General features: G+C 35.5%; 1 protein-coding gene and 1 non-coding gene across 2 annotated transcripts in view; one reads left to right on the top strand and one right to left on the bottom strand.

The window, feature by feature from the left end:
* Positions 1 to 25619, bottom strand: part of Ptpn20 (protein tyrosine phosphatase non-receptor type 20) — a 101491-nt gene that overhangs the window by 63542 nt on the left and 12330 nt on the right. The window contains exons 2-3 of the mRNA XM_078042706.1: positions 23922 to 24048; positions 23060 to 23213 (exon numbers count right to left, since the gene is read on the bottom strand). Of these exons, the coding sequence (XP_077898832.1) occupies positions 23060 to 23093 (34 nt within the window). The 5' untranslated portion in view covers positions 23094 to 23213; positions 23922 to 24048. The remainder of the gene's footprint in view (positions 1 to 23059; positions 23214 to 23921; positions 24049 to 25619) is intronic.
* Positions 262 to 368, top strand: LOC144367878 (U6 spliceosomal RNA). Its single transcript, XR_013427435.1, has one exon. It is a non-coding gene; the product is annotated as a U6 spliceosomal RNA (small nuclear RNA).

Below are 25619 nucleotides of genomic sequence, written 5' to 3'. Positions count from 1 at the left end.
TTTTTGTGTGGGGATGTTACTAGGGATTGAACCCAGGGTTTTACACTTGTTGAGCAAGTGCTCTACCACTAAGATACATCCCTAACCCTTTTTCATTTTTACTTTGAGACAGGATCTCACTAAATTGTCCAGGCTGGCCTCAACCTTGTGTGCCTTCTGCCTCAGCTTCCCCAGTAGAGCTGGGATTACAGAGCAACCGGGATTGCAGGAGCGCACCACTGCACCCAACCTATCAATATTTTTTTTAAAAATCACCATGGAGTGCTCACTTCGGCAGCACATATACTAAAATTGGAACGATACAGAGAAGATTAGCATGGCCCCTGTGCAAGGATGACACGCAAATTCATGAAGCGTTCCATATTTTTGGGACCCACAGCAGGTCAGGCCCAGCATCCTGTGGAGTGACAGAGCTGCCACACAAGCCTGCAGGGAATGCGGACCTTGGACCCACCAGCAGGACAGGTCCAGCGGCCTGCTGAGGGGCAGGCCCGCCCCCTCCCCCAGTGCCTGCAAGGTAGGCGGGACTGTGACCCAGGGCAGGTCATGCCCAACAACCGGCGGAGTGACAGAGCTGCTCCACGCACCTGCAGGGTAGGTGGACCTGCGACCAACTGGCAGAGCAGACCTAGTGGCCCGCAAGCATGGTAGAAAGATCACCCCAATTGGAGGAGGATCACAGTCACTACCTGCCCTGCAAGGGAGATTTTTCAACTATACAAGAGCAATATAAATAAATAGTGGGAAAATTTCAAAAACACAATAGCTTCACCAAGCAGAAAGAAACACGAGCAGTATGAAAAGACAAGGAAAGAAAGGACCACAAGCAATGAAGGTCAACTCAACTTTAGAAGAGGTAATAGCCACAACAGATGGAATGTCAGAAAAAGAGTTCAGGATATACATGCTTCAGATGATCTGGAGTCTCAAGGAAGACATGAGACAGCAAAATCAGACAATGAAAGATCACATTGACAAGGAACGACATAAACAAATCCAGGAAGTAAAAGATCAATTTCACAGGGAGATAGAGGTAATAAAAAACAAACAAATAGAAATCCTAGAAATGCAGGAAGCAATAAACCAACTTAAAAACTCAATTGAGAATACTACCAGCAGAGTAGATATATTACAAGATAGAACATCAGACAATGAAGACAAAGTATTTCAGCTTGAAAAGAACATAGACAGCTCAGCAAGTCTGCTAAGAAACCATGAGCAGAACATCCAAGAATTATGGGATAATATTAAAAGACCAAACTTAAGAGTCATTGGGATACAGGAAGGCACAGAGCTCCAAACCAAAGGAATAAACAATTTATTCAGTGAAATAATATGAGAAAACTTCCCAGACTTGAAGAATGAGACAGAATCCCAAATCCTAGAAGCCTACAGGACGCCGAATGTGCAAAATCATAAGAGATCCACACCTAGACACGTTATAATGAAGATGTCCAACATACAGAATAAGGAGAGAATTTTAAAAGCTACAAGAGAAAGGAAGCAGATTACATTTAGGGGTAAACCAATCAGGATAACACCTGATCTCTCAACACAGACTCTGAAAGCTAGAAGATCCTGGAATAACATATTTCAAACACTAAAAGAAATTTGAGTTCCAACCAAGAATCGTGTATCCGGCGAAATTAAGCTTCAGGATAGAAGATGAAATTAAAACCTTCCATGATAAACAAAAGTTAAAAGAATTTGCAGCTAGAAAACCATCTCTTCAAAAAATCCTTGGCAAAACACTACAGGAAGAGGAAATGGAAAACAACAATGAAAACCAACAATGGGAGGTAGGACAGTAAAGGGGGGGAAATAATCAAAGAGGAAAACAAATCAGGTTTAGTAGCATTAATAAACAAATATGGCTGGAAGAACAAACCATATCTCAATAATAACCCTAAATGTTAATGGCTTAAACTCACCAATTAAGAGACACAGGCTAGTTGAATGGATCACAAAACAAGACCCAATAATATGCTGCCTACAGGAGATGCATTTGATAGGAAAAGATATACATAGACTGAAGGTGAAAGGTTGGGAAAAATCATATCACTCATATGGACTGCAGAAACAAGCATGAGTGTCCATACTCATATCAAATAAAATAGATTTCAAGCCAAAGTTAATCAAAAGGGATAAAGAGGGACACTACATACTGCTCAAGGAAATCATACAACAACAAGACATAACAATCATAAATATATATGCCCCAAACAACAGTGCTGCTATGTTCATCAAGCAAACTCTTCTCAAGTTCAAGAGTCTAATAGACCACCATACAATAATCATGGGAGACTTCAACACACCTCTCTCACCACTGGACAGATCTTCCAAAGAAAAGTTGAATAAGGAAACTATAGAACTCAAAAACACAATTAACAACCGAGACTTAATTGACATATGTAGAATATACCACTCAACATCAAACAGTTACACTTTTTTCTCAGCAGCACATGGATCCTTCTCAAAAATAGATCATATATTATGTCACAGGGCAACTCTTAGACAATATAAAGGAGTAGAGATAATACCATGCATCTTATCTGATCATAATGGAATGAAACTGAAAACCAACGATAAAAGAAGGAAGGAAAAATCATGCATCACTTGGAGAATGAACAATAGGTTACTGAATGATCAATTGGTTTTAGAAGACATCAAGGAGGAAATTAAAAAATTCTTAGAGTTAAATGAAAACACAGACAGAACATATCGGAAACTACGGGACACATTGAAAGCAGTTCTAAGAGGGAAATTCATCACTTGGAGTTCATTCCTTAAAAAAAAAAAAACCAACAAATAAATGATCTCATACTTCATCTCAAAATCCTAGAAAAAGAAGAGCAAAACAACAGCAAAAGAAGTAGAAGGCAAGAAATAATTAAAATCAGAGCTGAAATTAATGAAATCGAAACAAAAGAAACAATTGAAAAAACTGACAAAACTAAAAGTTGGTTCTTTGAAAAAATAAATAAAATTGACAGACCCTTAGCCATGCTAACGAAGAGAAGAAGAGAGAAAACTCAAATTACTAGCATACGGGATGAAAAAGGCAATATCACAACAGACACTTCAGAAATACAGAAGATAATCAGAAATTATTTTGAATCCTTATACTCCAATAAAATAGAAGATAGTGAAGGCATAGATAAATTCCTTAAGTCATATAATCTGCCCAGATTGAGTCAGGAGGATATAGACAACCTAAACAGACCAATATCAATTGAGGAAATAGAAGAAACTGTCAAAAGATTACCATCTAAAAAAGCCCAGGACCGGATGGGTATACAGCAGAGTTCAGCATCCCTTTATGTTCAAAACTCTCGAAAAACTAGGGATAACAGGAACATACCTCAACATTGTAAAAGCAATCTATGCTAAGCCTCAGGCTAGCATCATTCTGAATGGAGAAAAATTGAAGGCATTCCCTCTAAAATCTGGAACAAGACAGGGATGCCCTCTCTCACCACTTCTGTTCAACATAGTTCTCGAAACACTGGCTAGAGCAATTAGACAGACTTAAGAAATCAAAGGCATAAAAATAGGAAAAGAAGAACTTAAATTATCACTATTTGCAGATGACATGATTCTATACCTAGCAGACCCAATAGGGTCTACAAAGAAACTGTTAGAGCTAATAAATGAATTCAGCAAAGTGTCAGGTTATAAAATCAACACGCATAAATCAAAGGCATTCCTGTATATCAGCGACAAATCCTCTGAAATGGAAATGAGGACAACCACTCCATTCACAATATCCTCAAAAAGAATAAAATACTTGGGAATCAACCTAACAAAAGAGGTGAAAGACTTATACAATGAAAACTACAGAACCCTAAAGAGAGAAATTGAAGAAGACCTTAGAAGATGGAAAAATATACCCTGTTCATGGATAGGCAGAACTAACATCATCAAAATGGCGATATTACCAAAAGTTCTCTATAGGTTTAATGCAATGCCAATCAAAATCCCAACAGCATTTCTTGTAGAAATAGAGAAAGCAATCATGAAATTCATATGGAAGAATAAAAGACCCAGAATAGCAAAAACAATACTAAGCAGGAAGTGTGAATCAGGTGGTATAGCGATTCCAGATTTCAAACTATACTACAGAGCAATAGTAACAAAAATAGCATGGTACTGGTACCAAAAGAGGTGGGTGGACCAATGGTACAGAATAGAGGACACAGAAACCAACCCACAAAACTACAAGTTTCTTATATTTGACAAAGGGGCTAAAAGCATGCAATGGAGGAAGAATAGCATCTTCAACAAATGGTGCTGGGAAAACTGGAAATCCATATACAACAAAATGAAACTGAATCCCTTTCTCTCGCCATGCACAAAAGTTAACTCAAAATGGATCAAGGAGCTTGATATCAAATCAGAGACATGGCATCTGATAGAAGAAAAAGTTGGCTATGACCTACATACTGTGGAGTCCGGCTCCAAATTCCTCAATAGGACACCCATAGCACAAGAGTTAATATCTAGAATCAACAAATGGAACTTATTCAAACTAAAAAGTTTTTTCTCAGCAAAAGAAACAATAAGAGAGGTAAATAGGGAGCCTACATCATGGGAACAAATCTTTACTCCTCACACTTCAGATAGAGCCCTAATATCCAGAGTATATAAAGAACTCAAAAAATTAGACAATAAGATAACAAATAACCCAATCAACAAATGGGCCAAGGACCTGAACAGACACTTCTCAGAGGAGGACATACAATCAATCAACAAGTACATGGAAAAATGCTCACCATCTCTAGCAGTCAGAGAAATGCAAATCAAAACCACCCTAAGATACCATCTCACTCCAGTAAGATTGGCAGCCATTATGAAATCAAACAACAATAAGTGCTGGCGAGGATGTGGGGAAAAGGGTACACTTGTACATTGTTGGTGGGACTGCAAATTGGTATGGCCAATTTGGAAAGCAGTATGGAGATTTCTTGGAAAGCTGGGAATGGAACCACCATTTGACCCAGCTATTCCCCTTCTGGGTCTATTTCCTAAAGACCTAAAAAGAGCATGCTACAGGGACACTGCTACATCGATGTTCATAGCAGCACAATTCACAATAGCAAGACTGTGGAACCAACCTAGATGCCCTTCAACAGACGAATGGATAAAAAAAAATGTGGCATTTATACACAATGGAGTATTACTCTGCATTAAAAAATGACAAAATCATAGAATTTGGAGGGAAATGGATGGCATTAGAGCAGATTATACTAAGGAAGCTAGCCAAGCCCTAAAAAACAAATGCCAAATGTCTTCTTTGATATAAGGAGAGTAACTAAGAACAGACTAGGGAAGAAGAGCACAAGAAGAAGACCAACATTAAACAAGGATGAGAGGTGGGAGGCAAAGGGAGAGAGAAGGGAAATTGCATGGAAATGGAAGGAGAACCTCAGGGTTATACAAAATTACATACAAGAGGAAGTGAGGGGAAAGGGAAAAATAATACAAGGGGAAGGAATGAATTACAGTAGTGGGGGTAGAGAGAGAAGAGGGGAGGGGAGGGGAGGGGGGATAGTAGAGGATAGGAAAGGCAGCAGAATACAACAGACATGAGTATATCAATATGTAAATCAATGGAAGTGTAACTGATGTGATTCTGCAAGCTGTATACGGGGTAAAATGGGAGTTCATAACCCACTTGAATCAAAATGTGAAATATGATATATCAAGAACTATGTAATGTTTTGAACAACCAACAATTTTAAAAAAGACATCACAAAGCAAGACTCTGCCTTTGAAAGCTTACCCCTGCCTTTGATGTACCCCCTTAAATAAGCCACTGGGGCCATTTGTCTTTGTATATTTCAAGAACCCATGTGGACTAGATCTGTCAGGGGCTTCACTTGTGTAAATATATTCCTGAGGGTTTGTGTTTTATTATTTGTTAATTATTTGAGATATTAAGACTTAGGGTGGCTATTTAGGGTGGCTTGGATTCCTGTGGGCAGAAGAACCCTCCAATGAGACTCTGGCCATCTTTCCCCAAAAAACTTTCCTATGAACATATATGACTATACCACAGTGAATCTCACTATTGTGTACATTCACATGAAATTAATTTAAAAATAATCATGTGTAATTGGCAGAAAAATCAATAGAGGGAAGGGAACAGACATTGGGAAAGGGAAGTGAAGAAGAGAAAAAAATCACCATGGAAAAGTAATAGAACAAACAATGGAATATATCTTTTAAAAATCTTACTTGAAACTAATGTTTGAAATATGATATGTCAAGAGCTTTGTAAGGTTTTGAACAACTAATAAAAAAAATCTTACACTTCAAATAAGCCAATACAAAAAGAATGATCAGAGGACATAAAATTGGTTATCATCTTAACTGCAAGTTATAAAAAACTTTTGCCAATTTGAGAATAAATACAATTTACCACATGTCCCCTGGGCAGCTCCCATAACCTCAGAAAGGCTGAGAAATAAGATGTGGATCTCTTGAATGTTTCAAGTGCACATCTAACATCCCTGATGCTGGGCACTAAAACTGCAAATTATCCTTCATAGCTCTTGACATTGAAGGTCATTTACCACTATTGCTTCATGCCAAAATTAAGAGGATGGTGGATTCTGTAACCCTATAAAGAAGCTACAAATGCTAAGAAGGCAAATTAAAAGTTAAAAAAATAAAGAAATTATAAGCATTATGAACAAGTAAATAAATATACAAATGTTATGGCTGAGAAATGAGGTGTACCTCAAAAGTCCATGTGTGAAATGCATAATTCAAGTTCAGAGGTGAAATGATTGAGTTGGGAGAGCCTAAACCTAATCAGTGCATTAAGCTATTTGAATGGGGTTTAATTGGGTGGTAACTAGGTAGGTAGGGTGTAGCTAAAGGAAGTGAGCCATTAGGGGTTTGTTTATATATGTATGCATATATAAAATATATATACCTGTGGGGTTTATATTTTGTCCTTTATCTACAGAGTTTCTCTCTGTGTCTGGTACAAAGTCTCTCTCTCCTTCCTGGTATCCTAGTGTACAGAGTCTCTCCTCACCCTTCCACCATGATGTTCTGCCTCACCTTGGGCCTACAGCAAGGGAGTCGGCCATTTATGGACTGAGACCTCTGAAACCATGAGCACCAAATAAACTTTCCTTGTAAAATTGTCTTTTGGCCTAAACAGCTAACTAAAACAAGAAAGTAGAAAGCCAGACACATCCTGGGTCCCTATACTTCTTGGAGCAGAACCAGCATTCTAGGCTTGTTCTACCTACCTATGTGGGAAATGAATAAACTTAACATTCTATAATGCCACTAATATTTTAGTTCTACTATTCACACCTGTATTTAATCCCAACACACCACACACACACACACACACACACACACACACACACACACACACACACACACACTCTTCCTATGGGCTTTCAAAGTGGTCTAGAGGATTTCAGGAATTAATTTATTCTCCTATTTTTGAAAATAATCTCAACCCTTTTCTACTTGCCTAAGCCTTTAAACACCTCCATATCTCCTCCTCACTATCAGCAGATGATTGGTCTATATTTTACAAATTAAATAAAGCAATTCCCTTGTTTATTGCTACACAACAGATCAATCCACCATCTCTGCATACACCTTATCTTCCTTTTCTAATAAAATAACACAACAACCACTCTTCCAATCTGGGATTCAGACCCCTCTCCATATTCTGCCTTTTTCATTTCTTCCTACATAAACTCTCCTTCTCACAAAAAATGTTCTTTCAACCCCACAACATCCTCTAGATATCAACCCATTTCTCCCCTCCTCCTCCCCCTCCCCCCTCTCGCTCCCCTCTCATTTCTTGAGAGTTGTCTCAATTATTTATCACCTCCCACTTAGTCCTCATCCCACTGTAACTTACATTCAGTCTAAACATACTACTAAAATAGTTCTCTGTTAAGTTACCAATAATCTCAGTTATGTTACTATCTTGCTTCAAACTTTTTTGAACAAATGGCTTTTTTACAGTATTCTCAGCAGTATATCAAGTTGTTGAACATTACCTCCCTATTAAAATATATCTTACCTTGGCTTTTGTGGGACACCACTTCTGATTTTCCTGTCATCCCACTATAGCTCATTGTCTATCACCTTTGCCATATTTTCTTCTACCTAGGCATTAAATGATGTAATTCTAAGAACTCCTCTCATCTCAAGTTGTTCAGTATCTCCTTGGATGGTCTGTTTCATCTTTACTCATCTTTAATTATACTGACATAATTACATGAATCACAAATTCTATCTCTGGAATAGACATGTCAACTATCTTCTGCATAGAAAACTCCTTACTACATTGCTCCACTTAGATGTCTCATGAACATCAAATTGATATGTCTAAATCTGAACTAATGATTTCTACCACACAATAACCATCAGCACCAACAACTAACCTTTCCATTGTTTTTTCCTCAATGAAAGATATGCCAGTATGCATCAAGTTACACAATTTAAGAACGTAGAAATCCTTAACACATATAATTTAACTGCAATGTGCAATCTGCCACTGATCTTGTTTTGACCTCCTAAATATCATTTTCACTCTTAATGTCCCTACTACTATCCAACATTTGTCCTTTGATTAATGCCACAGTCTCTTAACAAGCCTCTCTATTTGTACTTTTGCTACCCATTCAATATATTATCAACAGGGAGGTAGAGAAAGAAGAGACAGAAGAAATAGAAAAGAATTCTAAATATTAAAAGATTTTTTAATTTTACTTAAGACATAAAAGACAAAATGAAAATTTTATAAAGGAACAGAATGAAAGTTCAGTGGTTGAAAGGAATCCAATAGAAACACTAATAATAAACAACGTAACAATTGAAACTAAGATATAAATTGTGTGCTTAAAAGCAGAACAGATATAACTAAAGAGAGAATTAATGAACTGGAAAAATCGGAAGAAACATGGAGAAATGAAAAATACAGAAGAGAGGGAAAGATGGAAAGGAAAGGTCTAACTAATTAAAACTGGAATATTAGAAGGAGATGGGAGAAACAAATAACAGGATTTTAAAAAGACAAATCATCTTTAAAGAAGCAATAATCAGGCTAAAGCTAACTTCTCAACAGCAAGAATAAAAACCCAAAAACACTGTTGAAATAAAGTAACTGCCAAATTAGAATTTGTACCAGGGAAAATGTCTTACAAGGACAAAGATTAAAATATATATATTTGAAGATCTATCAAAACTGAAAACTCATATGTAGCAGATGTGCTCTAATATAAATACTAAAGACTATTTTCAAATAAAAGGAAAAAAAAATCTCACATGAACAAAGATGTGAAAAGGCATGTATATGAAAGAAACAGTAAATGTATATGAAAGAAATCGTAAAGACATAGATAAAACTAATTTTTATCTAAATTAAGGATAATATGATGATAAGAAGTATATGGAATTAAAATAGGATATGTACATGGCATGTAAGTTGGAAGAATGGGCAAAGAAAATAAAGTAAAAGGTACTGAGGCCTGCATTGCCTGGTGGTTGATAAAAGATGGTATATCACTACATATCCTAAAGACATAAGCAGATAAGAAAATATTATTAAAACTTTATGTTAATGGAATTGATCATTTAGAAAATATATTTCTTTTAAAATAAATTACAAACACAGACACAATAAAAATAGAAAATCTGAACGACAGATGGAATTTGCATTTTGAAAACCTTATAAAAGAAAGTCAAACCACCTCAGGCCTGTACGACTTCACTTCTACTAAACATTTTGGAAATAAATAATACCAATTCTATACAAACTGTTTTAGAAAATAAAGAAAGATGGAGAACTTCTCAAAACATTTTATGACATCAAAATTACCCTGTTATCAAAAAACATACAAAAATAATACAAGAAAAGCACATCAATATCCCTCATAAACATACCAAAAAAGCAGTCTTTTAATTCTTGATGCTAATTCAATTGGATATCCATATTCAAACTTCAACTCTAGAAGGATCATAGATTTTAAATTGAAAGATTATGCAATAAAGTTTTAAAGTAAAATACAAAAGAATATCTTCATGAGCCATGCTGTATCATTTGAAGTAGTAGTAATACTCATTGGTGTGGTCCCATATAAATCCTTCTTGTGGACTAAGATGGCTTGAGCAATGACCAGAATCAGGAAGACTCTGACTCCCTGGCAAAAAGTAAGAGTTGGAATGGCTCTACACATATTTATATAGCATAAGGAGTAAGAGATATAATTACTATGAAAGATGTATGCAATGATGTAACTACTTGTTGGATAGTAATACAGCATTTGGGAGCTATGTAGCTTGTCATTTTATTCACACAAGACATGGTACAAAACAGACTTTCCAAAGACTCCTTCAAATACCTCTAGTGACTATATTAAGTTTATTAACAGGTAGACATGAATTTGGAGGGTCTTACAAAGTATAAGATACAAATGTGACCCTCTCTCAAATACACAAGTGGGAAGGCCAAAAAGAATTGCCTCTTAAGCAAATATAAGGCATCAAAGATGAACCAGCACAAAGAAAAAAGTGGTCTGTTTTGGCAAAAATATTTACTACCACAAGAATTATGTTATAGTTCCAGGAATACTCTTCCAGGACAATAAGGAATGGAAAGTGAGAAGCATAAACCCTGGGCCAGTTGACATGGGCCATACAAAACCCTGGGCAGTTGACATGGGCCGTATGTACGTGGTTCTGCATATTTTAGAATATTGACCTGATGGGCAAAATCACCAGAAATCTTAGGTCATCATAGTTATATTTTAAGGGATTATAAAACATGAAGAAGGCTGAGCATCCTTACATAGATTTTACCAATGGATCATCAAAGCAAATAAATACTAAATAAATATGTGCATTCTATCATTTGTCATATCATAAAGGATGACTTTTTATTTTAGCAAGTATTGGTAGACTCAAGCATTTATTTATCTAGTCTTAAAACAGAAAGCCAGGATCAGGATTACTAAATACCCCAAGCAAACTTCCTGGGGTGTGGCAGTTTGAGTCATCTAATCATAGAACTATTACGAGCGACAGGGGTGGGGAGGAGTGGGGAAAAAGCATTTACCTCATCAGCATCAGAAGAGCTTCCCCTTGATTAAGCTTTTGAAGGGATGCCCTACACTACTCTGGTTAAAATCTGGTTTAACCTGCCTTGTTCTTAATGAAAATCAGTTCCTAAAGATCACTCCTTTCTTTCTTAAGGGCTCACAAACCATCTATTTGCTAATAGAAACATAACATAAATCAAGATGGCTAAACTGTCATTTCTTAAGGGGCATCATAGTATAGAAATTATAATTAGTAAGAAGCACCTCTTTTGTTCTCTGCTTTATTCTATATTCAAGAGCAGTTCTAAGGTAATATTCAATTCAACAAACATTTATTAAACACCTAAAATATACAAAATACTGAGTTTGCTTAAGCAAAGAAGAAAAAGACTCAAACTTTATCCCCAGGGAACTTACACTTCAGTAGAGAAATAGGAAAATATCTATAATATTTGACAATAAAACAATATATCTCTTAATAGGGATATAAATAAAACCTATGAGAACACAGAAAGAATACAATCCTACTAATATCATCAATACTTTTAATAAGTAATTTTGGAATGTGTGTCAGGTTAAGAATTATAGTTTAAAGAAACTTGTAGATCAGTGGAAGAACATTTGACAAGCATCTTCAAGGGTTCAATCTCAACCACTGCAAAAAAAAATGTTTTTCAGCTGGGTATTGTGACATGCACATATCATCTCAACTATTCAAAAGGCTGAGGCAGCAGAATCATGAGTTCAAGTCCAATCTGGGCCTTGAATGTTAAGATGCCATCTTAAAAATAATAACAACAATAATAATAATAATAAAGTAACTTTGTGTTCTCATTTTGGACTTAAAATTCATTTATACATTCAACCTTTCAATTTTCCAAACTATTTCTTTCCTTGAGAAAAGATACCATTGCCAGGTAGTAATAAACAATTTTTAAAAATCACCATTACATAATACAATAATTTTTAATGTAAAAATATAATTATAATCTTAAAATTTCTTCCAACAGAATATCATCAAAATTGCTCCTATCAAGAAATCTACCCAGTTGGGCTGGTGACATTAATTTGCAAATGTTTTAAATAAGCAGGTACCTCAACTATTCTTTGTGTGCTTCTCTTGTCCCTTTTAAGGTATCTAAAACATAGGCAAGAAGTGTTAACATGTAAAATCAAAAAGAAATTGACTCAAAATTACATTTAAAAGATTCTAGAAAAACTGATCATTTCATCAGAGTCTTGAACAAAACAGAATAGATCAATCATTAATTGATGAAACTTAACTCAAAAAGAAAAAAAATATTAAGTGGGTATAAAACAAACTATAACAAAAGGAGATAAATAATTTTGGATAGTAATCTGAGACATGAAAATCAAAGAAAGTTCAAACATCATTTCATGACAATTAAATTAGTAACATTTCTTTTTGGTATGATAATACAAATGCTGGTAGGTTACAGTGTAAGTGGTATACTTTGGGTAAAGTGCTTAACTTCTTTGGGAAAATGATATGACATACAAAGAAAAAAGCAAAATTCAGACCCATTACTTCAATTATCCCAATCCAGAGAATTTATTAAATTAAGGAATAAAATTATTCAGCCAAAAATAGAGGCTATAATTATTAATTTATGGTCAATAATGTATCAACAACAAAAAGAAAAAACTGGGAACAACATATTGCTATGGATAAGTAATATCACAATGAGAAAGCAAGCTGCCTCTCATCTTAAAAAGTTTTAAAGTATAGAAAGACTTTAAAAAGACTAAGAGGACTTCTGTAGTCAGAGCTGCAAGGTCAAGAAATCCCTGCTTCACAGAAAACCTGGCTTATAACTCTGGAACAGGAACCACAAAAAGTAGAGGAGTCAAGGCTCTCTTGAGCAAGGAGATTAAAGCTGGAGGTATAACATTCCTAATTTCAAACTATATTATAAAGCCACAGTAATCAAAATGGTTTGGTACTAGCATAAAAACACATGCATAAACCAACAGAAGAGAGCAGAGAACCCCCCAAAAAATCCACATATTTACTGTCAACTGATATTCAACAAGGATTCCAAGAATACACAAATGAAGGAAGGACACTCTCTTTAATAAATGGTATCATAAAAACTGGATATCCACATGCAGAATAAATATGGCCCTTACCTCATACAATAAGAAAAAAATCAAGTCAAAATGTATTAAACATAAGATATAAAATCATAACACTACTAGAATAAAACAGGGAAAGTTTCTTAGAATTGGCCTGGGTAATGATTTTTTGTATATGAAAAAAGCAGAAAGGAATAAAAGCACAAGAAACAAAAGTAAAAATAAATAATCAACAGATTGCATCAAACAATAAAGCCACTCTGAACAGCAAAGGAAACAACAGAATGAAAACAAAACCTATAGGATGGAAGGAAACATTTGTAAGCCATCTATCTGATAAGAAATGAATATTCAAAATATATAAGGAAATATTCAACTTCAAAGCAAATAAAATAATAACCTAAATAGACATTCTTTAAAGAAGACAAATAGCCACCAGGTATATTAAAAGGTGCTAACATCACTAATCTTCAGGAAAATGAAAATCAAAAACATGAGATTATCATCTCAAAATCCTTAGAAAATATGGTATTAAATAAAGAAAATAAAGTATAGTTGTTGACAAAGATTTTGAGAAAACTGAAGACTTGCACTTGTTGGTGGGGACATACAATGGTACAACCATTATGGTAAATAATAAAGAATTTAAATAATAAAGAATTTCCTCCAAAAATTTAAAACAGAATTTTTATATACCCACTTCTGGGTATATATCCAAAGGAAATGAAATGAATGTCCCAAAGACGTATCTATACTCTCATGTTATTATGAAATAGCCAAAATATGGAATCAACCTAAATATCTGTCAATGAGAAAATGAAAAAAAATCTGTTGTACATGTATTCAATGGGATAGTATTCAGTCACATAAAAGAAGAAAATCCTGTAATTTATTATAATATGGATGAACCTAGAGGACATTATGTTAAATGAAATAATCTATACCCAGAAAGATTTCGATTATATATGGAATTTAAAATAATCAAACTAGCCAGGCATGGTGGTGCATGCCTGTAATCCCAGTGGCTTAGGAGGCTGAGGCAGGATCACGGGTTCAAAGCCAGCCTCAACAAAAGTGAGGTGATAAGCAACTCACTGAGACCCTATCTCTAAATAAAATACAAAATAGGGCTTGGTATGTGGCTCAGTGGTCAAATGCCCCTGAGTTCAAGTACCCCAAAAATAAAATAATCAAACTCATACAAGCACTGTAGAATGGTGATTGCCACGGTGAGGGGGATATGGAGAGTTGTTGGTCAAATGATACAAAGTATCAGTTATACTTTAGAATAAATTCTAAAGCTCTGATAATACAGCATGATACTTATAGTTAATAATACTGTTATTGGTATGATTAAATTTTGCTAAAAGTGTAGATCTTAAGTGTTCTCTCATCATAAAAAAATGAAAAAATAAAATGGTAACTGCATGAGGTGTTAAATATGTTAATAATCATTTCATAATGTATAGGCATATGAAAACATCAAGTCATAGGGATCCAAGATGGCAGGCCAGAGGGAGGCAGCATTCTGTGTCATTACTGACCGGGGACTCAAGTAGTGGAAATACTGCTTCGCTGTGAGTGATAGAGGACCGACCCCTACAGCTGCTCCCACACATAAATCACAACCACAGTGCCTGTGCTGGGCTCCAGGCCTCAGCAGCAGAACAGGACTCCTGACTACTCACCCACACAGGACTCCCAGGTACCCAAGCATGACCACTGGCATCAGCACCTGCATAGTACTCCTGACCACCCACTTGTGCAGAAATCCTGGATGCCACTCCCACACAGGATACCCAGCTGCTACCCATACACAGGAACTCTAGCCACCAGTCCTGTGTGGACACCCACCTACTAACATGGAGCTCCCCAAAATTGCCTCCATCTTGGGACTCTGCAGCTACTGCCATAGTTCCCTACACACGGTAGCCTGCTTGCACTGGGGGATGTTGACCAGGCTCTGAAGACAGCCAACAGCCAAAACACTGCATGCCACAGACTCTAAACATATCACCCAATGCCATCGCCCAGCTACCCCACCTGACCCAAGAACCCACTGCTGAAAGAAGCCTCTTCCACTGTGAATCACCTTCATCTCCATCTTTAGTTGGGGCAACTCCCAGTTTGTAACACTGGCTTGGCAGGTACCATCGTTCCCAACTTCCCCCTCTCCACAACAGCCACTAACACAGCACAGTGACTGTCCAATACAAAACAGCTCTCCAAGATAGATGCGCAGTCCCCAAAGTCCCTGATTAGGTAATATAAAGAGAGAGGATGAGTGAGATCCAGTTTAGAGACTAATTTAGAGACCAGGAACTGTGAGGTCTACAAGCGAGATAAGGTGGTAAGACAAGGTGCTCACATCTTACAAACAGGCCTCAAAGTAGATCCTTGGGGTTTAGTCTCCATCAAGGACAGCAGGTGCCATACCCCACTTCCAGATGCCTTGCACCCAAGCCCAACCCTCCTACCCTGGTAACCTTCACCATTCCTGAGGGTGGAAATACCAACTAATAACAGACAACTCCACCTATTGGATGAGAAGGGAAGCAGGAAAAATACTGATTCCCAACCAAAACAATCCTTGTTTCTTCCTTCGAGATTTTTTTTCTTCTCCCTCTCCATTCTCTTGCCCTCACATCCCCAACATATATGAAACCAAGTATTTTCTATGAATTAGGATACTGAGGACTGGGATACCTGAATAGTATATTACAGTTGTTTTGTATATTCTTCTATATCCTATTTTTACTTTTTTTCTTTTTTCTTAGTATTTATGTGTGTTTCTTTTATCTACCCTATGTTCTTCCCACTTACTTGTCTTCCCAAAATTACTACCTCTCTTTTCTGCTACTAACCTTCTTCTTTAGATTCCTCTTTCACACTTCCTAAGATATAATAACTCTCTATCCTCACCTCCTAACCATTAAACATTTCACCCTACACCTAACCCCTGGTTCTTTGTCCATATCAGAAACTGTAAACCCTTTTGCAAACCTAGTGTTTATATTATAGATAATAATTGAACTCACCATTTCTATATATTGTGACCAAACTGTAAATGTCTCAATAGAAACTATTTGGTTTAAGGTTGTATATTGTTTGTATTGGGATCTGTTAACACTGTCCTTCCCCTCAAAGGAGATGTACTGGAACCCTGCAGGGGCACTATAAGCCTATAGGGTAAAACAGGAATGCCTAAGATCCATAGTGCTAGAAAGGAAGACACACAAATAACATAAAAAGACAAGGGAAGAAAGTGCCCCAACAAATCAAGATACTACATTATTAAAATCCATGGCCAGCACAGCAGAAGAAATTACAGAGAAGGAGTTCAGGATGAATATAATTAAAATGTTATGTGAATAAAAGGATGATATAAGAGAGCAAATACAGGGAGCAGAAGATCATTTGATAAAGAGCTACATAAGAAAATACAAGAAGCAAAAGATTACTTCAATAGGGAGATAGAGGTTCTTAAAAAAAATCCTTCAAGTGAAAGAAACAATAAACCAAATTAAAAGTTCAACTGAAAATATCACTAACAGATTAGACCACTTAGAAGACAGGACCTCAGACAATGAAAACAAAATATACAATCTTGGAAATATTGTAGACCTCACAGTGAAGATGGTAAGAAACCATGAGCAGAACATTCAAGAAATATGGGATAGCATAAAAAGACCAAATTTAAGAGTTTGGGTAGAGGAAGGCATAGAGTTCCAAACCAAAGGAATGAACAATCTATTCAATGAAATAATATCAGAAAATTTTCCAAACATGAAGAATGAATTGGAAAACCAAATACAAGAGGGTTACAGAACACCAAATGTACAAAATCACAATAGATCCACACCAAGGCCATTAGAATGAAAATGCCTAGCATACATGAAGACAAATAACAACATATATGCCTAACATATATGAAGACAAATAACAACATATATGCCTAGCATATATGAAGACAAATAACAACAAGTGCTGGCGAGGATGCGGGGGAAAAGGTACACTCACACACTGCTGGTGGGACTGCAAATTGGTGCAGCCAATTTGGAAAGCAGTGTGGATATTCCTTGGAAATCTGGGAATGGAACCACCATTTGACCCAGCTATTTCTCTTCTCGGACTATATCCAAAGGACCTAAAAACAGTATACTACAGGGACACAGCCACATCAATGTTTATAGCAGGATAATTCACAATAGCTAAACTGTGGAGCCAACCTAGATGTCCTTCAGTGGATAAATGAATTAAAAATGGGGCATTTATACATAATGAAATATTACTCGACACTGAAAAAGAATAAGATCATGGCATTTGTAGGGAATTGGATGGCATTAGAGAAGATTATGCTAAGTGAAGTTAGCCAATCCCAAAAAAACAAATGCCGAGTGTCTTCTCTGATATAAGGGGGTTGATTCAAAGTGGTGTAGGAAGGGAAGATTACCTCTAGATAGAGAATAGGAATGGAAGGGAAAGGGAGAGAGAAGGAGAACAGCATGGATGATGGAAGGAGACCCTCATCATTATACAAAATACATGTATGAAGATGTGAATTTGGTGTCAACATACCTTGTATACAAATAGAGATATGATAAATTGTGGTATAAAGGTTTATTAAGAATTGTAATGCTCAGTAAAATGGCATAATTTGGGGTGAACATACTTTATACACAGAGTTATGAAAAAGTGTGCTGTGAATGAAAAATTATGATTGTAATGCATTCCACTATTGTCATGTATACAAGAAATAAAAATAAATTAAAAAAAAAGATTTCTCAGCATAGGGACACATATGTTTAAGGTCTCTTTCTTCACCAGAGGGAGAGCTGAACCAACAATCTTGGGAAAACTGGATGTATAACAACAAAAGTAGTTTCTCCATTCAAAGAACTCAGGCTTTTTCTCAGTTTAGAGAAATCTCCTGCATGTTGCTGCTGTGACGTGAACACAAGAGGCATTGAGTTTTCACTTTGGAGGTACTCAGATCTTAGTTCAGATTCTAGAGTTTTCCTAATGGTGTTTTCCCATGATGAACCTGTTAAGAGCCTAAGCTGTAGTGTAGCTTGGGAAAGGATCTTGAATGGTGAGGACATTACTAAAGCTTCTTTTCCCTTGTTCATAAAATGGGAGAAATAAATACAGTGCCTCCTACTGTTCTTAAGAGGCTCAAGACCTCTACAGCTTATGCCCACTTGTAGTTCTTGGTCCAGGACAGGCATGAAGTAGGTGCCAACTCCTGTCTCCCCTCCCTTCCCGACTTTCTGTTATTTTCTCTTCTGTGGAACAGATTACTTTAAAACTGAGTTAAAAACTCAAGTGTAAATTGTCATGCCTATCTGTGGCTGTAGCCCACAGCATAAAGACCTCCTTTGCTTTCTATTTTGGAGACATGAAAAAAAGGCTACTGTGTTTGCTCATGGTAGGAGTTCAGTAAGTGTTTAGTAATTGAATGAAAAGAATATGATATTTTTTAAAAATTCTCAGATTCACAAAGGCCAGCACTTTCAATTCTGGGGAAATAGTCACATAAACACATGTAGGGTTTTCATTGCCTTTATGTTTCTTGTAGCATCTTCAGGTTTAAAAATTTGGAGTGTAAATGAATGAGTGGCAGATGTGCTGTTTCCAGTGTCCTCTGATTTTATGATTGGGGTTAACAAAGGAGGAGTACAAATGGGCATCGCCCCATAGCTTCTTCTGGGATGCATCCACCCAAGAGATAAGTCTAATAATGGTGGATTAGCAAACCTTTCTCTATGGGAAGAGAAACCAGCTCAACCAGAAACTGGGAAGTACCTGTCTGAGGCTAAGATCGGCATGTCTGAATTTTTCTGTTACAAGCCTGAGTGCTGTAAATAGATCCCTTGTATAAGAGGTTGAAGAAGAACAAAAAGAGATTTAAGATAATAAAATTCTTAGACAAAAAAAATTAAAAAAAAATAAAAGCTACTTCAACACCTGGAGCCTAAATAATATGCTACTGAATGTACATGGATTGCAAAACACATCAAGGAGGAGATTAAAAAATTCTTAGAAGTAAATGAGAATACTAATACAACATATCAAAATCTCTGGGACACTATTGTGGCAGTACTAAGAGGAAAGTTCACTGCATGGATTTTATTCTTTAAAAGAAGAAAAAGTCAACAAATAAATGAACTAACATTACATCTCAAAGCCCTAGAAAAAAGAAGAGCAAATCAACACCAAAAGTAGTAGAAGAAAAGAAATAATTAAAATCAGAGCTGAATTCAATAAAATTGAAACAAAAGAAACAACTGAAAAACTTGACAAAACAAAATGCTGGTTCTTTGAAAAAAAATAAATAAAATTTATAAACCCTTAGCCATGCTAATGAAGAGAAGGAGAGAGAAAACTCAAATTACTAAAATCCATGATAAAAAAGGAAATATCACAACAGATGCTACAGAAATACAGGAGATAATTAGAAATTATTTTGGAAATTTGTACTCCAATAAAATAGAAAATATTGAAGGTATCAACAAATTTTTAGAGTTATATAATTTGCCCAAATTGAATCAGAATGATATACACAATTTAAACAGATCAATTTTAAGCAATGAAACAGAAGAGGCCATCAGAAGCCTACCAACCAAGAAAAGCCCAGGACCAGATGGATACACAGCTAAGTTCTACAAGACCTTTAAAAAGAACTAATACCAATATTCTTCAAATCAGGTCATGAATAGAAAAAGAGGGAGCACTTCCAAATTCATTCCATGATGCCAATATCACCCTGATTCAAAAACCAGGCAAAGACACATCAAAGAAAGAAAACTTCAGACCAATATCTCTAATGAACATAGACACAAAAATTCTCAATAAAATTCTGGCAAATCAAATACAAAAACATACCAAAAACAGTGCACCACAATCAAGTGGGGTTCATCCCAAGGGATGCAAGGCTGGTTCAACATACAGAAATCAATAAATGTAATTCATCACATCAATAAACTTAAAGATGAGAATCATACAATCATCTCAATAGATGCAGAAAAAGCATTCAACAAAATACAGCACACTTTCATGTTCAAAACATTAGAAAAACTTGAGATAACAGAAGCATATCTCAACATTATCAAAGCTATCTATGCTAAGCCCCAGGCCAACATCATTCTAAATGGAGAAAAACCTGAAAGCATTCCCTCTAAAAACTGGAACAAGACAGGAATGCCCTCTTTCACCACTTCTATTTAACATAGTTCTTGCAACACTGGCCAGAGCAATTAGACAAAAAAGTTAAAGGGCTACAGATAGGAAAAGAAGAACTCAAATTAGCATTATTTGCCAAGGATATGATTCTATACCTAGAAGACCCAAAAAAATCCACCAGAAAACTTCTAGAACTAATAAATGAATTTTAGCAAAGTAGAAAGACATAAAATTAACAACCACAAATCAAAGGCATTTCTGTATATCACTGACAAATCCTCTGAAAGGAAAACGAGGAAAACTACCCTATTTACAATAGCCTAAAAAAATAAAGAAATAAAGTACTTGGGAATCAACTAAAAGAAAGAGGTGAAAGACCTCTAAAATGAAATACAAACACTAAAGATAGAAATTATTAAAGAGGATCTTAGAAAATGGAAAGATCTACCTTGTTCTTGGATAGGAAGAATTAATATTATCAAATTGACCATACTACCAAACTCACTATACAGATTTAAAGCAATTACAATCAAAATCCCAATGACATTCCTCATCGAAATAGAAAAAGCAGTCATGAAATTCATCTGGAAAAATAAGAGACTCAGAATAGCTAAAGCAATCCTTAGCAAAAAGAGTAAAGTGATAATATCACTATACCAGACCTTAAACTATATTATAGAGCAACAGTAATAAAAACAGCATGGTATTGGCACCAAAACAGACTTATAGACCAATGGTACAGAATAGAGTACACAGAGACTAACCTACATTATTACAATTATCTTATATTAGGCAAAGGCATCAAAAATATACAGTGGAGAAAAGATAGCATCTTCAACAAATGGTGCTTGGAAAACTGGAAATCCATATGCAACAAAATGAAATTAAACCCCTATCTCTCACCATATACAAAACTCAACTCAAAGTGGATTAAGGACCTAGGAATTAAATCAAAGACACCACACCTAATAAAAGAAAAAGTAGGCCCAAATCTCCATCATATCAGTTTAGGCTCTGACTTCCTTAATAGGACTCCTTTAGTGTAAGAATTAAAATCAAAAACCAATAAATGGGATGGATTCAAACTAAAAATCTTCTTCTTAGCAAAAGAAACAATTAGTGAAGTGAACAGAGAGCCTACAGAACGGGAGCAAATTTTACTATACACACATCAGATAGAGCACTAATCTCTAGGATACATAAAGAACTCAAAGATCTTAACACCCAAAAGACAAATAACCCAATCAATAAATGGGACTTCTCAGAAGAGAATATACAATCAATCAACAAATATATGAAACAATGTTCATCATCTCTAGCAATTAGAAAAATGCAAATCAAAACTACTCTATAATTTCATCTCACTCCAGTCAGAATGGCAGCTGTATACAAACAACAATAAGTTTTGGCAAGTGTGTGGGGGGAAAAGGCACCTTCACACATTGCTGGTGGGACTGAAAATTGGTGCAGCCAATTTGGAAAGCAGTATGGAGATTTCTTGAAAAACTGGTAATGGAACCACCATTGGACCCAGCTATCCCACTCCTTGGTTTATACCCAAAGGACTTAAAAACTACATACTATGTGGAGCCACATCGATGTTTATAGCAGCACAATTCAAAACAGCTAAACTGTGGAACCAACTGAGATGCCCCTCAGTAAATGAATGGATAAAGAAAATGTGGCACATATACATATAATGGAATATTACTCAGCATTAAAAGAGAATAAAGTCATGGCATTTGCAGATAAATGGATGGAGTTGGAGAACTGAGTGCTAAGTGAAGTAAGCCAATCCCAAGAAAACAAATGCCAAATGTGTTCTCTGATATAAGGAGGCTGATTCATAGTGGGAGGGGGAGCATGGAAAATTAGATGAACTCTAGATAGGACAAAGAGGTAGGAGGGAAAGGGAGGGGCACAAGGGGTAGAAATGAGGGTAGAATGAGATGGACATCATTACCCTAAGAAAATGTATGAAGACACAAAGGATGTGACTCCACTTTGTGTACAACCAGAGATATGAAATTTGTGCTCTATATGTATAATATGAATTGTAATGCATTCTGCTGTCATATATAACAAACTAGTATAAATAAAAAAACATCAAGTTGTACATCTTCAATAAAGCTGGGGGAGGGGGGCGGAATTACTTTCATGGAGAGAGAGCAGCAGCATTGATAACAAGGAGATGGAGTAGAAAAGAAAACTCCTAAGTGGACATGGAAGGAATAAAGAAAGGAATATTGAAAAATGATTTCAAGCTACTAATGTTTGGAACAACACAATGACAACATAGGTCATTTGAAGGACAACTTTATTGTAATAAGTACTCCATTTGTATTATGAACCAAAAGCCTTAGAAATCTCTGTGCCCTCAGTTCATATCTATGAAAATTACAGAAATAATCAGAGCGTTGTGGCAGATTACAAATATTATTGTCCTCTTTGTGTTTTTATTGTACTTCCCAAATTCTTCAAAATGAACCTATATTACCACTATAATCAGGAAAAAATGTTACTTAAAAACGGTAGTCAAAGACTACTAATCCTTGGTGCTCTACATTTGACAGCTTATTAGAAATGCAGTCTTGGGCTAGTTAACAAAGCCTGGTCCTACACAGCTACAATCTGAGAGGCACTGATCCAGCTCCTTCTATTCCTATATCCCCCAAAGTAGATGATGCGTCAGAACCTACCAGATTTTTTTCTAACCTCGGTTGGTAAAGACATGTCACCACAGCCCAAACAAGATAGGTAAAAGGCTTATGTAGATATTGAGCCTTAAGTGTCCTGTGAATCAGGCAGAAGGTCTAATTAGCATCCAGGGGCCAGCACACGATTGTTGTTCACCTGATCAAATACACAAAACAAAGGATTTTCTATTACACAACTGGAATTTTCACGGCTTTGACATATTATTACCCATTAATTCAGTCAGTGTCATTCAATGGGCACTCAATTCTTTAAATGTCACACCTATCTATGCTGAATTAGATGCTGAAAATTCAATACTGAATAAATAAAAATTACTTGCAAAGCCTGTCTTCAAGGAATTCATGTTCATTCAATCCTCACATAGGCTAAGGAGTTTTATTTTCTAATATTTGCCATAATTGGCTTATAATAGAACATGTTACATTGCTCTTGCTAGTTAAAATTCAAAATATTTTTGTCTAAAGACCTTTTCATTAGCCACCTAAAAATGAAGTGGGATTACTACAAACTGAATCTAAAGTTAATGTCTTAAAATAGGTATATTTTAAAACTTGCAGAAATAGGATATTAAGAAAATTTACTTAAAATATGAGAGTAAGGCAAAAAGATTTTGAAATTCCATCAAATAATTTTAAGATACTCCTTCAAGACTGGAGATATGCTTATTTACAGAAATACCAAGGTTTAAATATGCAATACCTGCCTTCCACTAAATAAATATGTGAATGACCCCTGATTCTAATGATTTGTACTTTTTATATAAATATACACATACATACACACACATTAATAAGATTTCTGTAGCACATAGTTGAATAGACTGAAATTCTTATCAATCCATACCAACAGAGGCCAGTTTCAAATCTTCCATAAAAGTCAGCAACACTTCCAGAGCAAACAGCTTTGATCAGAAATACATGCACATTTATGGCATTTTCACAATCAGCAGTGCAGTGAGTCAGAGATAACCCTACAGAAACACAAGAATTGAACTGGATGAATTTCTCTTCCTTTATTATTAAGTGTATCTTAGATCAAAAAATCAATGTTAAGCTGATTAACAATTAATTCAATTTTGGGGTTGAGGCTATATACAATCACACAATTCACCATAAGTATATATGTACTGAAAGCCTCAGTGTCTATAAAGTCTACAAAAGTAAAATATACAATAAAAACATCTTCATTTATTATAGAAGCAAGAGAAAACTTTTCAGAAAATAAAGTAAAAACTTTTCCCCACCTCCCTCCAAGCTTGACTAAATAAACATCCATTAGTGATTCCCCTATAATGTCCATGTTTTATATGATCTCTGGACTCTTAAGTGAGATCATAAGCATTTTGAAGACATTACTCTTTCGCTTTTATATCTATAGTGAATAACACACTGAAGACATTCAAGAAATGTTTAACAGGTTGATTAATTCATTAATTCCATGAAAAATATGTAGACATCAACAGGTAATCTTCACATCTATTATCAAGACTGGGAAGTCACATGAGTATTAGTTACATGATATGAACTTGGTCCCTGAGGGAAAGATTATAAATGACATTTGGAGACCTATGATCAAGTCCTTAAGGTAAAAGTTTTCCTCCAACTCCTAGGGAATGTGATGTGGCACAGAAAATTAAGGAATTAACTGTAAGAAAAGGAAAACTTTAAAAAATGTGTATGTATGCCCATAAACACACATAAACACACACACACACACACACACACACACACACTCACACACACACACACACACACACGATACTTGTTCTATGATACAGCTCAGGATAAATGAAAAAAAGATCCAACATGGCACAAAGTGATCCCAATTGATTAGAAGGACAAAAACACAAGTGTTTAGTTTGCACAGGCAACAAAAGCAAAATATTTTTTTCAAGAGTTAGAATGCAATTATGATTGTAATGTACTCCACTATTGTCATGTATGTAAGAATTAAAATATAAAATAAAATAAAAGAGTTAGAATGCCTTAAAAAACAATTAATGGATACTGTACATATTTGCAGATTCTCAGTTGGGGTACCATTTTCAGTTTGTTTCCTTCTCTCAAAACTAAAGCAAATGCTAACAAAGACTAACTCATCACAGTGGACTTTAGTTTGAGTATAAGATGCCAAAACATTGAATTGAAAATGACTCACTCAGCCCCTTGCCCTGGCAATTCTTATCTCCAAGACTAAGACTACTTTAAGTACTTGTGAAAATGCTATCCTGACCAATTCTCAGAGACGTATACCTGCCTAGAATGAAAAGAATGCAAGAAGCCCCAAATGTTTAAAAATGATCTCCTGCTGCCTCACCTGCAGTCACACTAGGGTTTCTTCTTGTAAAAATCTATATTTTCTATGACCAAACTCCAAGTACAAGCTTCTTGGACTATATTAATTATTTGGCATATATTATGCTTTTTAAGAATTGCTTATAGTTTAGTTGGTTTTTAAAAAGAATAATGTTGCTTTTTCCAATTATAAAGATAATCAATATCTATAGTAAAAGTAAAGTTATCATTAGTAAATTTTATTCAG

The sequence above is a fragment of the Ictidomys tridecemlineatus genome, chromosome 1 (genome assembly GCF_052094955.1).
Source record: "Ictidomys tridecemlineatus isolate mIctTri1 chromosome 1, mIctTri1.hap1, whole genome shotgun sequence".
Taxonomy (NCBI): Eukaryota; Metazoa; Chordata; class Mammalia; order Rodentia; family Sciuridae; genus Ictidomys; species Ictidomys tridecemlineatus.
The sequence above is the reverse complement of the archived record's forward strand: the minus strand, read 5'-3'. Positions and strand labels throughout refer to the sequence as shown.